The following is a 13,603-nucleotide window of genomic DNA, read 5'->3' as shown; positions in this document are numbered from 1 at the left end:
GAGGCCAGGTGGGCTCTTCCAGGGATGGGGCAGCCACGGATTCCCTGGCAATTCCCAGAGCATTGCAATCAAACACTAAATTAATTGTTATTAAAAATTTGGGCTGTTTTTGGTTATTTCATTGTTAGTGGCCAGAGAGGTTTGCGCTGCCACTGAAATCCCACCCCTAATCAGCTCTGGGAAGAGCAACACAGAGTTAAACCACCCCAAACTTTGGGAAAAAGCAATATTTTCCTCCAAAAAAAAGCAGTTTCTACCAAGAGGGGCTGCAGGAACTCCCCAGGGCAGGTAAAGCTGGGTGCCCCCAGCTCCAGCCTGGATTTGGGCACTTCCAGGGATGGGCTGCCCTGGGAATTCCCAGGGCACTGCAATTAAAATTTTGGGCTCTTTTCAGTTATTTCAGTGTTAGTGATGAGACAATTTCATGCTGCCACTACAAAACGCTGCCACTGCAATCCCTCCCTTCTGGATTTATGGAAAAACCACCTAAAAAACATTCCTCCCTTCTGGATTTAAGGAAAAACCACCTAAAAAACATTCCTCCCTTCTGGATTTAAGGAAAAACCAGACCTTTTCCACCTAAAAAAGCCATTTCTACCAGGAGGAGTTCCAGGAAGTGACGCAGTAGAGTCAGGGCAGGCAAGGCCAGGTGCCCTCAGCTCCAGCCTGGATTTGGGCACTTCCAGGGATGGGGCAGCCACGGATTCCCTGGGAATTCCCAGAGCACTGCAATTAAAGTTTTGGGCTCTTTTTCACTTATTTCAGTGTTAGTGATGAGACAATTTCACGCTGTCACTACGAAACGCTGCCGCTGGATTTTAGGAAACGCCTCCCTTCTGGATTTAAGGAAAAACCCCCTAAAAAAAAAAAAAAAGCCATTTCTACCAGGAGGGGCTCCAGGAATTGACGTAGTACAGGCAGGGCAGGTAGGGCCAGGTGCCCCTGAGCGCCAGCAGCGACATTCCCGGGAATTCTGGCGCTTCCTGGCGCGAGTCCAAGCGGCTCATCCCGGCCACCACCTGTTTCCTCTTGGTCTTGTACCTCCTGTTCTGGAACCAGATCTTCACCTGGGTCTCGGTGAGCTGCAGGTGCCGGGCCAGGTGAGCTCTCTCGGGGGCCGACAGGTATTTCTGGTGGCTGAATTTGCGCTCCAGTTCGATCACCTGGCTGTGGGAAAAGGCGGCTCGGGAGCGTTTGCCCTGCCGGGGAGGCCGCGGGGCCATGGGGTGCACGGCGGGGGCGCAGTCGGGCAGGAACGGCTCCACCGGCGCCTCTGGGAAGGGAAAAGTGGGAAAGAACCGCTTGGGAAAATCCCCACTTGGACAAAAATTCCCAATTCGACAATAATCCCCACTCAGAAAATGTTCCCTCTTGGATAAAAATTCCCACTTGGACAAAAATTCCCAATTTGACAATAATCCCCACATGGGGTGCACGGCGGGGGCGCAGTCGGGCAGGAACGGCTCCACCGGCGCCTCTGGGAAGGGAAAAGTGGGAAAGAACCGCTTGGGAAAATCCCCACTTGGACAAAAATTCCGAATTCGACAATAATCCCCACTCAGAAAATGTTTCCTGTTGGATAAAAATTCCCACTTGGACAAAAATTCCCAATTCGACAATAATCCCCACTCAGAAAATGTTCCCTCTTGGATAAAAATTCCCACTTGGACAAAAATCCCCACACAGACAAAAAACCCCACTGCACAAAAATTCTCACTTGGACAAAAATCCCTACTCAAACAAAAATTCCCACTCGGACAAAAATTCCCACTTGGATAAAAATCCCCACTCAGACAAAAATCCCCACTTGGACAAAAATTCCCAATTCGACAATAATCCCCACTCAGAAAATGTTCCCTCTTGGATAAAAATTCCCACTTGGACAAAAATTCCCATTCACACAAAAATCCCTACTCAAACAAACAGGATAGAATAAAATTCCCAAAAAGGGATATTTCTAGTGCTGGAATAGGGATAGGGATAGTAAATAGGAATAGGAATAGGAATAGGAATAGGATTAGGAATAGGATAGGAAAAATATCCCCAAATAAAATAGGATAAAATAGGAATAATATCCCCAAATAAAATAGGATAAAATGGAATAATATCCTCAAATAAAATAGGATAGGATGGAATAACATCCCAGGATAAAACAGCATAGGATAGGATAGGATAGGATAGGATAGGATAGGATAGGATAGGATAGGATGAAATCCCCAAAAAGGGACATTTTCCAGCGCTGGTGGAGGTCTCCCTAAATCCCAAGGTTCTGTTGTTATGTCTAAAATGGCATCAAAGGAATTTTTTTTTTGCAGGATTCATATCAAATCCTGCTTTGGAATATCCTGTGCCTGTGGGAAAACCAGAATTCCCAAAGGAAATAAATCCTCGAGCTCCCCACTCCTCACAGGAATGGCTCTGCAGTGGGAAATGGGAGCAGCCCAGGGCTGCAGTGGGACAGCATCGGGAATAAATTCCTGCCTTTTCCATCCCATCTCTCCAAGGCAATGCCAAGAGATTTTAGGGCAGTTTTAACCCTTTACATCTCAAACTTCAGACCTGGCCTTGGATCTCCAACTAATTCCCAATGAATCACCAAAGTCAGGAGCCAGGAAGGTGCTGAGCTCCTGGGAAGTCTCACCCACAACAGCTAAAACCCCTCAGTTAAATTTATTTCTGGAGTTAATCCCTTTTTTAACATTATCTGGATGGAAATCAGCCAAATTTTTTTGGCTTTCGGTCATTTTTCCATTTATTTTCTTAAGGTGTGAACACAAGAAAAAACCAAGGGAATAAATTCCCAACTTTGTGAATCCTGGTTGTCCCTGGAATCCCAGAGCTTTTATGTAGGAATTTCTGTTAATAGAATTGGGCTGGAAAGCCAAAATTCCCCTGGCAGGGCTGTCAGAGCCAGTGCTGGAGAATTCCAAAGGGATTTGGGGCTGTTTGAGCTCGGCCTGGGATGTTTGGGCAGGGAAAGGCTGAGTCCCATCTCCAAAAATCTTGTCCCAAAATCCTGAGTCCCACTGGGATTTTGGATGCTGCTTCTCCCTCTCTGGGCAGCCCCTTCCCAAGGTGCCTTTTCTGGGATCTGCATTAAAGGGAATTTTTTTTCCCAAGAATTTTTTTCCCCAATTTTTTGTAGAAATGAATCAAATTGGGTTTTCAAGCAACGTTTTAGGCAGATTCCGAGCTTGGAGCCCTTTGGGGCACAGAGGAAAGGTTTTCACTCAGCCTCTGAATTCCTTACTCTCCCCTGCTCCAGCTCGGACACTCCTGGAGTTTAATCCAAGAGTGGCTCCGGGTCTGGATTCCTGATCCATTCCCTGACCCAAGCTCAGACACTCCTGGTCCATCACTGATCCACTCCTGATCAATCCCTGATCAGTCCCTGATCCATTTGTGATCCATTCCTGATCAGTCTGTGATCCATCCCTGATCCATTCCTGGTCCATTCCCTGACCCAAGCTCAGACATTCCTCATCCTTTCCCTGATGCAAACACAGACTTTACTGATCCGTTCCCAATACATTGCTGATGCATTCCTTATCCCAGACTGAGACATTCCTGATCCATTCCCTCCCTGTCCCAAGCACAGCCATCCCTGATCCATTCCTGATCCATCCCTGATCCATCCCTGATCCATTCCCTGATCCATTCCCTGTCCCAAGCACTGCCATTCCTGATCCATTCCCTGTCCCAAGCACTGCCATCCCTGATCCATCCCCGATCAATTCCCGATCCATCCCCGACCGAAGCGCAGATTGTCCCGCTCCATCCCCGCCCCAGGCACAGCCGTTCCCGCTCCCCCCCGCTCCCCCGTTACCTGTGTCCGGTCCCTGGGCTGTCCCCGCGGCTCCCGGGGGATGGGGACCCCCGGGGGGGAGTCCCGGGGCTGGGCTGGCCCCGCTGCTCTCCTCGCTGCCCGCTCCCAGCCCCGCATCCCCGCCGCTCCCGGCGCGCTCGGGCTCGTCCCAGAGGATGTCCTGGATGAGGAAGGACGTGCGGGGCCTGGAGGGGCCGGCCCGGGGCTGCGGGGCTGCCCCGGGGGTGCCGCTCATGGCCGGGGGGCTGCGGGCCGAGCTCTGCCGCCGTCCCGGCCGCGCCCCGCCGCTCATCCCCTGCTGCTCCCGCCGCTCGCCGCTCCCCGCATTTATCCGGCCCGGCCCCGCGTTTATCCGGCCCGAGCCAGCCCTCGCGGGGCTGATTGGAGAGCCTGGCACGGTCTACGCCCTTCGGCCGTGCCGCTCCCGCCGGGCTCGGGCGCTGCCTTCTCCCTCCCGCTCGGGGCGTCCCTCCTGCGGATCCGCGGGGTCACGGCCGCCCCTCTGCGCCTCCCCCGCTTTCTCTGCTCGCAAATCTCCCCCGGATCTGAAGACGAGGACGTGAATTTGGGATTAAATGCGTCCGGATTGGTTTTTTTTTTTTGGGAGAGCATCCTTGGAGGATGTTCTGCATCCATCGCCCCAGTCCCAGCTCTGCTCTCCCTCCCTTATGGGAATGATTTCCACCTCTGAGCGCTTCGGGAAAACGCTGCTTTCAGGGGGAAAAGCGGAGAAATAAAAGGGTTGGGTGGTGTTTAGATTTATTTTGAGGGTTTTCCTCAAACGCCTCCGCTTTGATGTACTCCCAGCGTGTCAGAAAACGGGGAAATGTCAAAGACATTTTTGTCAGCTTTGCAAAGCTGCTCAAACGAGAGCCTGGGATGATTTAAAAGCCAGGAAGAGCAGCTCCAGAGACAAATCCTGGCACGGAAAGGGCTGAAAGTTTAAGCCTGAACCTCAGACTAATCTCTCAATTCATTTAAGAAGCCTGAACACCTTTTACAACAAAGTCTTGGTCACCCAAAAGGAGCAAAACCTTCCCAAATCCAAGAAAAACCACGAGTTGAGTCGCCCGCTAGAGCAGATTCTTTCCTGAGGATCCGATTGATTTGTAGTTGTTCTTCCAGAGTTTCTGTTTGGAAAACAACGCGAACAGCCTCGGGACCCCCCAGATGTGGGGAACACGGAATTAAAAATCCACCTTGTGCCATCTCAAGGCAAATCCATCTCCTGGGGAAGGTCCCGTGGGAGCTCTGGTGATGCTCATGAGCAGGATCCCTGGGAATTGCGGGCAGTTTGTATTTAAATAAATCTCTAAGTCACTAAATATGATTTATCAGTGACCTCCTCCAGCTCTGCTGTCTCCAAACCCCTTTTCCTGCCGAAGTATCAGCACTGATCCCTTCTTTAATTCCCAAACCCAGCCCCTTCAGCCGGGCCTGGGTTTTTTTTTACCCTTAAAAAGGGAAACAAAAGATTTCCCTCAAATCCCCTGCGGACTTTGTTGATTTTATAGGAGGTGTTTGGTTACAGCCGGTTGTGCAAACGTGCCCCAAACCCGGCTTTTCCAGCCCTTTTTCCTTCTGCAGCCTCTGGTTTGGGAATTAGCCCCCCGAACTCACGGAACGCTCGGAAAAGCTCAGGAGCTGCAATGTTTTTAGGCAGAGAAAGGGAATTTGGGCAGAGTTACGAAGGAATTGGGAATATCCTGAGCTCGGAGGGATCAGCGAGTACCCGGCTCTGGCTGATCCCAACAATCCCACCCCGTCCCTGAGGGCTTTGCCCAGAGCTCCTCCAGCTCTTACGATTCCCTTTTCCAGGTTTTTTTCCTGAGGGAAGCCGTTTCCTTCCTTGATTTCTGCCTTTGTTTTGGGGAGTTTCCTGGGATTTGCCTCAGTTTGTGGCCGGACCTCCAAGGAAAACTCCCAGCGTTGTTGGGGATTTCAGGTGAGCCCGTGCACTGCGATCCCAGGGCTTCTCCCAGTGCCAGCAGCAATTCCCAGCGCAGAAAAAAGGGAATTCCCTGTGGAACTGCAGGGAAAAAGAATTCCCTGTGGAACTGAGGGGAAAGGGAATTCCTTGTGAAATTGCAGGGAAAGGATTTCCCTGTGGAACTGCAGGGGAAAAGGATTCCCTGTGGAATTGAAGGGGAAAGGGAATTTCCTGCGGAATTGAAGGGAAAAGGGAATTTCCTGTGGAACTGCAGGGAAAAGGAATTCCCTGTGGAACTGCAGGGAAATTAGTTCCCTGTGGAATTTCAGGAAAAAGGATCCTGTGGAATTGCAGGGAAAATGAAATTCCCTATGGAACTGCAGGGAAAAGCACCCTGTGGAATCCCCAGACTTGGTCTACAAGGTGATTTTTGCCCGGATTATTAGGATTTGATTTGATTTTTATTTTTCTTTGGCTTAGGTTTGGATGCTCAGGTGCAAACTGCAGATGGTAAAATTCAAAATACAAAGTGAGAAATGACAAGAAGGGAGAAAACACAATTTCACCATTTTGTTTTTACTTGCAAATAATAATAACAGCAAAAATAATATTAATAATAAAGGCAGAAATCGATATCTGTGCTGGGAATTATTAAGAAAAACAAATCAGAAATAAATCTAGAAATTATAGGAACACAAAGCATTAAATATTGTCCATTAAAAAAAAAAGCAGAGGGATGTGCACGGCCCCTGTTTTCCAGTTTTCTTGAGGAAGGAAAAGTCCTGGTGGCATCCTGGGGGAGCAAATCCCTTGGGAGCTGGAGGGGCCAGACTCCAAATTATTGTTTAATAATAAATAATTTATAATTGCTGCGTGCCAAAAGTCACTGTGGGGCTGTGAAGGCAGCGTCCCCTCTCTTTTTCCAGGGATTGTTCCGCTGTCCGGGCTGGCAGAATTCTTTTGGATTGGCTCCTGTCGCGATCGGGGCTCGGCTCTGGAGCAGCGGGAGCTTTCCCGGTGCTTCTTCCCGGCTCACCTCCGGCTCCCGGCGCTGATTCCCGCGGGCAGAGCGGGGGGCAGGCGCTGGGCACCGCCGGGGGTGGCACCGGGCTGCACCCCGGGGTACCCGCCCCCGTACCCCGCCCCGAGAGCGCTGCCGCCGCAGCAGGAGCTGGAGGAAAAGGGACCTGGAATTCCCCAGGGAGCCGGGAAGGGCCCGCAGCCCCCCGGGCAGGGTTTGCCGTCCCGCACCAGCACCGGCACCGCCACCGTGCGCGGGGACAGCGCGGGCACGGCCGGCGCCGGGCTCCGCTCCTGCCGCTGCCTCTTGCTCTTGTAGCGCCGGTTCTGGAACCAGATCTTCACCTGCGTGGGGCTGAGCTGCAGCAGCCGCGCCAGCTGCTCCCTCTCGGGCCCCGACAGGTATTTCTGCCGCTGGAAGCGCCGCTCCAGCTCCAGCACCTGGGCCTGCGAGAACAGAACGCGCGGCTTCCGCCGCTGCCTGCGCGCCTGGCTGGGCTCCCCGCGCCGCTCCTCGGCCTCAAAGCTCGCAGCGAGCAGAGATTTTCCTGCGGCAGGGAGAAAAAGAAAGCAAAGTCAGACCCAAATCCAGCTCCGTTTCCAGCGAGAGGGAGGGATCAAACCGGGAGTGGCACCCCTTGGGAATAGGATGGAGTAGGGCTGACAGTTCCTAAGGTGAAGGCTGATACTTGATAAATTTAATAAGAATTTTCCCGTGATATTTATTGAGAACTCAATAAAATTCTTTTCCCCGCCCCCTTTTTAATTTTTTAAAATTTATTTTTAATTAAGCTATTACACGAATTCTGGATAAAATCTCCTTTCCCCCTTCCTCTGAAGTTTTGGGGAAAGCGGGCACAGTTCGAGTATTCCAGACCCCAAATTCCCTTTCCCCACCATCCTGCTGTGGAATCCACACCTCCGGCAGGATCTGCCTCCAGCTGCAGGAAAGGAGAATCCCACCTTCCTCCGAATTTCGGCAAAACAAAAAATCCCGAAGGAGCTGGGAGTGGAGGAGGGAAAATCGTTAAATCTGAGAGGAGTTGCGGGTTTGGGGAGATTTGTGATTTGCTGGGAATTTGTGCGGCAGAGGAGCAGCCGGGATCAGGTCCAGCTCGGGCTGGGATGCGCTGGGAATTCGGGAATTCCAGGGGGTTCTGGAAGGCTCTGGATGATGGAAGGTGTGAAGGGGACAGAATCCCCCCGGGCTCCGCTCTCCCCCTCCCAGTCTGCCCAGCTCTGCCCCCGCTGCTTTCCCCGCTCTGCAGCCGCTGGGCGTGAGGGGAACAGGAGCAGAGGAATTGTTGGGATTTCAGCTGCGGGGAGAAGCGGGACAGCTCCGACCCCCGCTCGGATCCTCCGCGCTGCCGGGGCCGGGCGGGTCCCCGGCGGGGCCGGCTCACGGAGCGCCGCACGGGGGTGACATCCAAAGCGGTGGCGATGGGTGACTTCGGGCAGGAAAAACCCCTCAAAATCCTAAACCCACCCCCAGCTCCATCCACCCCAGGACGGTCCGGTTCCCCGAGGGCAGCCGGAGCTGCGGGGATGCGCGGGGGATACGCGGGGGATGCGCGGCGGCTCCGGGGCGCAGCGGGATGCCCGAAAAAATGCCCCCCAAAAAACCCAAAACCAAACCAGGGGGTAAAAAAGAGTGGGGAAAAGGGAAAAGGGAGGAAAAGGGGAACCACCGGGACCGGCGGGTGCGAGGACGCAGCGCCGGGGAACGAGAGCGGCTCCGCAGGGTCCCCCCGGTGCTTCCTCCGCCCGTCTCCGCGGGGTCCCGCGGGCACTTACGCGGCCGCGGCTCGTCCTGCCCGGCGGGGCTGCGGGCGGCTCGGGCCGCGGGGGCGGTGCGGGGCCCCCCGGGCCCCTCCAGGTTGAGGATGTCCCTCACCGAGAAGGGCGTGGGGAGCATCTCCGGGCGCTGCCGGCCCCGCTCCCGGCTCCGACCCTCCACGAAGCGCCCCCGGCCCGGGGGGTCCCCGGGGGTCGGGGGGAGCAGGGGAAGGAGGGGAAGGAGAGGAAGGAGGGACAGTGCCGGGAGGGCTCTCCCTGCCGCCCGGGGGGCTCCGGCTCCCCATGCGCTGCCCCCTGAGCCGCGAGGAAGGAGCAGCCCCTTCCCTGCGTGTTTCCAAAACAAGGGAAGCGGGAAGGAGAGGAGGGAGGGGGGCAGGGGGTGCCGGCTTTGGGCTGAGCCGCAATAAAACAAATCCAGTCCATTTGAGCTCCATTAAGGTCACATTAGCGAGCGGCTCCGCCAGATAAGCGCTGATAAGGAGCGCAGACCACCAAGCTCCTGCGGGAGGGGAGGGGACGCTGCGACAGGGACGTGGGACAGCTTCGGGCCCCAGTTCCCTCCCAGTTTGTCCCAGTTTGACCCAGCGCTTCCTCGGCTGAACCGGCAGAGCCTTCCCAGGGCATGGAGAGGGGTCAGGGTACCCCCATGAATTTGGGCAGCGGGGTCGGCTCCTGGTACCCCGCCGGACAGCGGGGGGGTCCTGGGGAGCCCCTCGGGCCGTGGGGTGATGCTGTGCTTTATCTGAGCCCAGGGAGCGGCGATTTCAATTAAAATTCCTGGCCGGGCTCAGGACGGGTGTTCGCTGACAGCCCTGACAGAGCCGGGCTGGCCGGGGCCGGGCCGGGCCGGGGCCTCCGCCCCAGCCAGGGCGGCCCGGGAGGGGAGGCTGGATAAATAAACGGCCCCAAGCCGGCAAGGAAGTGAGGGGCTGCAACAGGAGGGAAAATAAATACAGTGGCTCGGGGAGAAAAGCGCTCGGAGCCCCCCACTCGGGTCGGTCCGAATTCCTGGGGAACCCCCGGGCTCGTTCCCAGCCCCTGGGTCCCTGGGTTTGGCTCCAGGACATTCCTGTTCATGGGGTCTCATCTGAGGGATTTCCCAGCCTTTCCATGATTCCCATTTTCCAGTGTAAAGTGGGAATTTTGGCCGGACACATCAAGGGAATCACCGAGCTCACCTCCCCAGGTTTTCAGGCTCAGGGCTCAGCATCCCCTCAGCATCTCCTGAATCCCTTTGGTGGGGGAAGCCCAGGCCCTGCTCGGTGATTTCTCTCTTACACTCTCCTCTGAGATGTCCTTTTATTTTTTGCCTTGTTTTACCCTTTTTTTGCATTTTTCCCTTTTTTTTTTTTTTTCTTTTTGCTTCCCCCCCCTTCCCCCCGCTTTTATTTTTTGCCTTATCTTACCCTTTTTTTGCATTTTTCCCCTTTTTTCCCCGCCTCTTTTTGCTTCCCCCCCCCCTTTCCCCCCCCTTTTTGGGGCCATTTTTATGTTATTGCACTCACAGCCCACCCCCCAAAATTCCCAGTCCCACAGAAGAACGAGGCTGCAGCTCCTTGACCCAGCCCCGGCTCTTCAGGCTGGATCCTGGTCCCGTGCCAGCTCTTCCCGCAGTTTCCCTGCTCCAAACCCTCTCCACAAACCCAGGCCCGCGTCCCGCTCGCCCCCAGCCCTTTCCCGGTGCCCGGGGGATCCACGGCCCCGTCTGGCCGCCTTGTTTGGGGCTGCGAGCAAACAGGGTCATTTTACACCTCGGCTCGCGGCCGGCGCCAAGGTGAAATGCTTGGCTGGGATCGAGACGAGCAGGAAGGAATTGGGGGAAGTGGCTTTATCCGCCCCTGATGACTCCGGGATTAATGGACGGGCGGGGTTTGGCTCTCGGGACCCGCGGAAAGACGAGGCACCGGCTGGGATGAGGGATGGAAAATGGATTTTCACCCAGGATCGGTGTCCCGGGATGGCTTTGGGGCCCTGTGGCCGTCCCCATCCCTCTCCACAGGTCACACCCAGCCCTCCCTGGATGGCAGGTGGCCTCTGCAGCTTCCAGAGGCTTAAATGAGGCTCCTAAATCACCTCACAGGTGCTCTCCGGCCAAAACCTGCTGCTGAGCCTTCCCGGAGCCTTTTTGAGGTTTTCCCAGTGGCGTCCGGGAGGGATCAGACCCTTCGTAGGGGGTTCAGGCCCTTCCCAAGTGCCATCCAGGAGGGATCAGATCATTCCCAAGAGCCATGCAGGGGTTTTCCCAGTGGCGCCCGGGAGGGATCAGACCCTTCATAGGGGGTTCATGCCCTTCCCAGGGGGCTCAGGGCCTTCCCAAGTGCCATCCAGGAGAGATCAGATCATTCCCAAGAGCCATCCAGGAGGGATCAGACCCATCTTAAGGGGTTCAGGCCATACAGGAACCCTTCCCAAGGGGCTCACGCCCTTCCCAGGGGTCTTAGGCCCTTCCCAAGTGCCATTCAGGTGGGATCAGACCATTATCAGGGGGTTCAGACCCTTCCCAAGTGCCATCCAGGAGGGATCAGAACATTCCCAAGGGGCTCATGCCATTCCCAGGGGTCTCAGACCCTTCCCAAGTGCCATCCAGACTGTGGCCGTCCCCATCCCTCTCCACAGGTCACACCCAGCCCTCCCTGGATGGCAGGTGGCCTCTGCAGCTTCCAGAGGCTTAAATGAGGCTCCTAAATCACCTCACAGGTGCTCTCCGGCCAAAACCTGCTGCTGAGCCTTCCCGGAGCCTTTTTGGGGTTTTCCCAGTGGCGCCCGGGAGGGATCAGACCCTTCATAGGGGGTTCATGCCCTTCCCAGGGGGCTCAGGGCCTTCCCAAGTGCCATCCAGGAGAGATCAGATCATTCCCAAGAGCCATCCAGGAGGGATCAGACCCATCTTAAGGGGTTCAGGCCATACAGGAACCCTTCCCAAGGGGCTCACGCCCTTCCCAGGGGTCTTAGGCCCTTCCCAAGTGCCATTCAGGTGGGATCAGACCATTATCAGGGGGTTCAGACCCTTCCCAAGTGCCATCCAGGAGGGATCAGAACATTCCCGAGGGGCTCATGCCATTCCCAGGGGTCTCAGACCCTTCCCAAGTGCATTCAGGTGGATCAGACCATTCCCAGGGGTCTCAGGCCCTTCCCAAGTGCCATCCAGAAGGGATCAGACCATTCTCAGGGGGACCAGACCCTTCCCAGGGGTCTCAGGCTCTTCCCAAGTGCCATTCAGGTGGGATCAGAACATTCCCAGGGGTCTCAGGCTCTTCCCAAGTGCCATTCAGGTGGGATCAGAACATTCCCAGGGGTCTCAGGCTCTTCCCAAGTGCCATCCTGGGGGGACCAAACCCTTCCCAGGGGGACCAGACCCTTCCCCAGTGCTTCCCCAAGCTCTGGGCCGGAGCATTTGGGCAGGGATGGCGCCGGGAATTCCTGGGAAGAAGCCTGGGAGGATCCGTTCCCAGCGCCCACCCATCCCGCTCCCTCGGCGCGGGGTTAATGCGGTCACGGCTCTCCAGGGCCATTACTGCTCCTCTAACCAGGTTAGGTGAAACCGGCAGAAAGGCACTTCGGGGTGGGACGGGAGCGTTGCCATGGCAGCGGCACCATCCCGGTATCGGATTTCGGGAGATATCGCTGGGATGCATCAGGAGCTGCGGCGGCGGAGGAGCATCCGAAGCCCTGGAAACTCGAATCCGCCTCTCAGGAGAGCCAACACCCCCCGCAGTGCTTCGGTGCTGCCGGATTTGGGGTTTTAAGCGGTCAGGAGTGAGGGAATTATGGGAATATTGACACTGGGAATATTAGGAATTAATAAATAAAGGGAGTAATGAGGGGGTGCACAGGGGATGCGAGCACAGAGCTGTGCACGGGCACCTCCGAGGGGTTTGGGGATGCTCTGGCACAGCTGAAATTCAACTGGAAAGGGTTTTCTACATCCTCTGCTTCCTCCCAGCTGCTTTCTGTCCTTTTCCATCAGCAAAGTAAAAGAAAAAATGGAGAGGATGGGAGTGAGAAGGAGCTGCAGGGGGATGAGGGGAGGAGATTCCCTCCCCAGAGCTTTCTAATAAACATCAGGGGGGAAAAAGAAAGAAAATCTCCAACATTTCAGAATCCATGGGATAAAAATATTAAACTTTAGTGCATTTTCGTGAAGAACCTGCTCTGTGCCTCTGGGGTGGAGCCACTCCCCTGCCCTGCTGGGTGTCAGGACATCCTGATGAACCCAAACTGGGCCAGGCTCTCATCTCCTGTGTCCATTTAATCTCTTTTCCCCCCCCAGTTTGTGCATTTTCAGCACTTCCCCAGTGCTCTCCATCACGGCCCTGTTCGACTGGGTATTATTCCCACTTTTTAACTTATTATTCCTGGATTTTTTAGGACCTGTTGGAGGCGGGGGGATGAAAGGGACACAGGGTTTCTCAGCTGCTGCTCCTGCGATTTCTGCTCCCGGCAGAGATTTTCTGCGCCGGGACTTCGGGATGGACTCAAAGAGCAGAGCCCTGGCTGGAATCGTGAGCCAGCAGTGCCCTCTGCTTGGCCAGCCGGGATCTGCAGCTTTGCTTCTCCTCCAAACCCCCAAAACTCAGGAATGGAAAGGTGGGAAAATCCCCGCTGTGCTCCTCCAGCCCCCGCTAAAGAGCAGCGGGGCAGTGGCGGCTGCGAGCGGGAATTGCTGATTTTTGGGGCTTTGCTGTGTCACGGGAGATAAAAACCAGCGGGGTTCAAAGTGCTCTGAGCGGGCTCTGAGTTATTTTTAAACGGGATTTTTTTCGGTGAAGCCTCGTGAATAATTCGGGTCGGGGCTGGTGGCGGGAGCGGGGTGAGGGAAGGAAGGAGCGGGAGATGCTGGAGGAGGAGCGGGGATGCTCCGGGGATGCTCCGGGGCTGCGGGGACACGGAGCCGTCCGTCAGCAGGTGGCACAAGAGGCGTGGGGAAAAACACACCCCAAAAAACACCCCCAAAACAAAAGAAAACAAATTAAAAAAAAACAAACAAAAAAAAAAAAACACCCAAAAACCCAACCAACCAAACAAAAAAA

General features: G+C 55.2%; 2 protein-coding genes across 2 annotated transcripts; both read right to left on the bottom strand.

Annotated features, from left to right (window-relative positions):
- Window positions 1-881: 881 nt before the first annotated feature.
- On the bottom strand, window positions 882-4,118 carry NKX3-1 (NK3 homeobox 1). The gene is made up of 2 exons (XM_041490674.1): window positions 3,827-4,118; window positions 882-1,273 (listed from the first exon to the last, which is right to left on the bottom strand). Exons 1-2 carry the CDS (start codon window positions 4,116-4,118, stop codon window positions 882-884), a joined length of 684 nt encoding a protein of 227 aa, XP_041346608.1.
- Window positions 4,119-4,226: 108 nt separating this feature from the next.
- NKX2-6 (NK2 homeobox 6) lies at window positions 4,227-8,691 on the bottom strand. The gene is made up of 3 exons (XM_041490634.1): window positions 8,577-8,691; window positions 6,793-7,330; window positions 4,227-4,371 (listed from the first exon to the last, which is right to left on the bottom strand). Exons 1-3 carry the CDS (start codon window positions 8,689-8,691, stop codon window positions 4,227-4,229), a joined length of 798 nt encoding a protein of 265 aa, XP_041346568.1.
- Window positions 8,692-13,603: the final 4,912 nt, after the last annotated feature.

The sequence above is a fragment of the Pyrgilauda ruficollis genome, unplaced genomic scaffold, assembly GCF_017590135.1.
Source record: "Pyrgilauda ruficollis isolate IOZ18807 unplaced genomic scaffold, ASM1759013v1 scaffold125, whole genome shotgun sequence".
Lineage (NCBI taxonomy): Eukaryota > Metazoa > Chordata > Aves > Passeriformes > Passeridae > Pyrgilauda > Pyrgilauda ruficollis.
The sequence above is the reverse complement of the archived record's forward strand: the minus strand, read 5'-3'. Positions and strand labels throughout refer to the sequence as shown.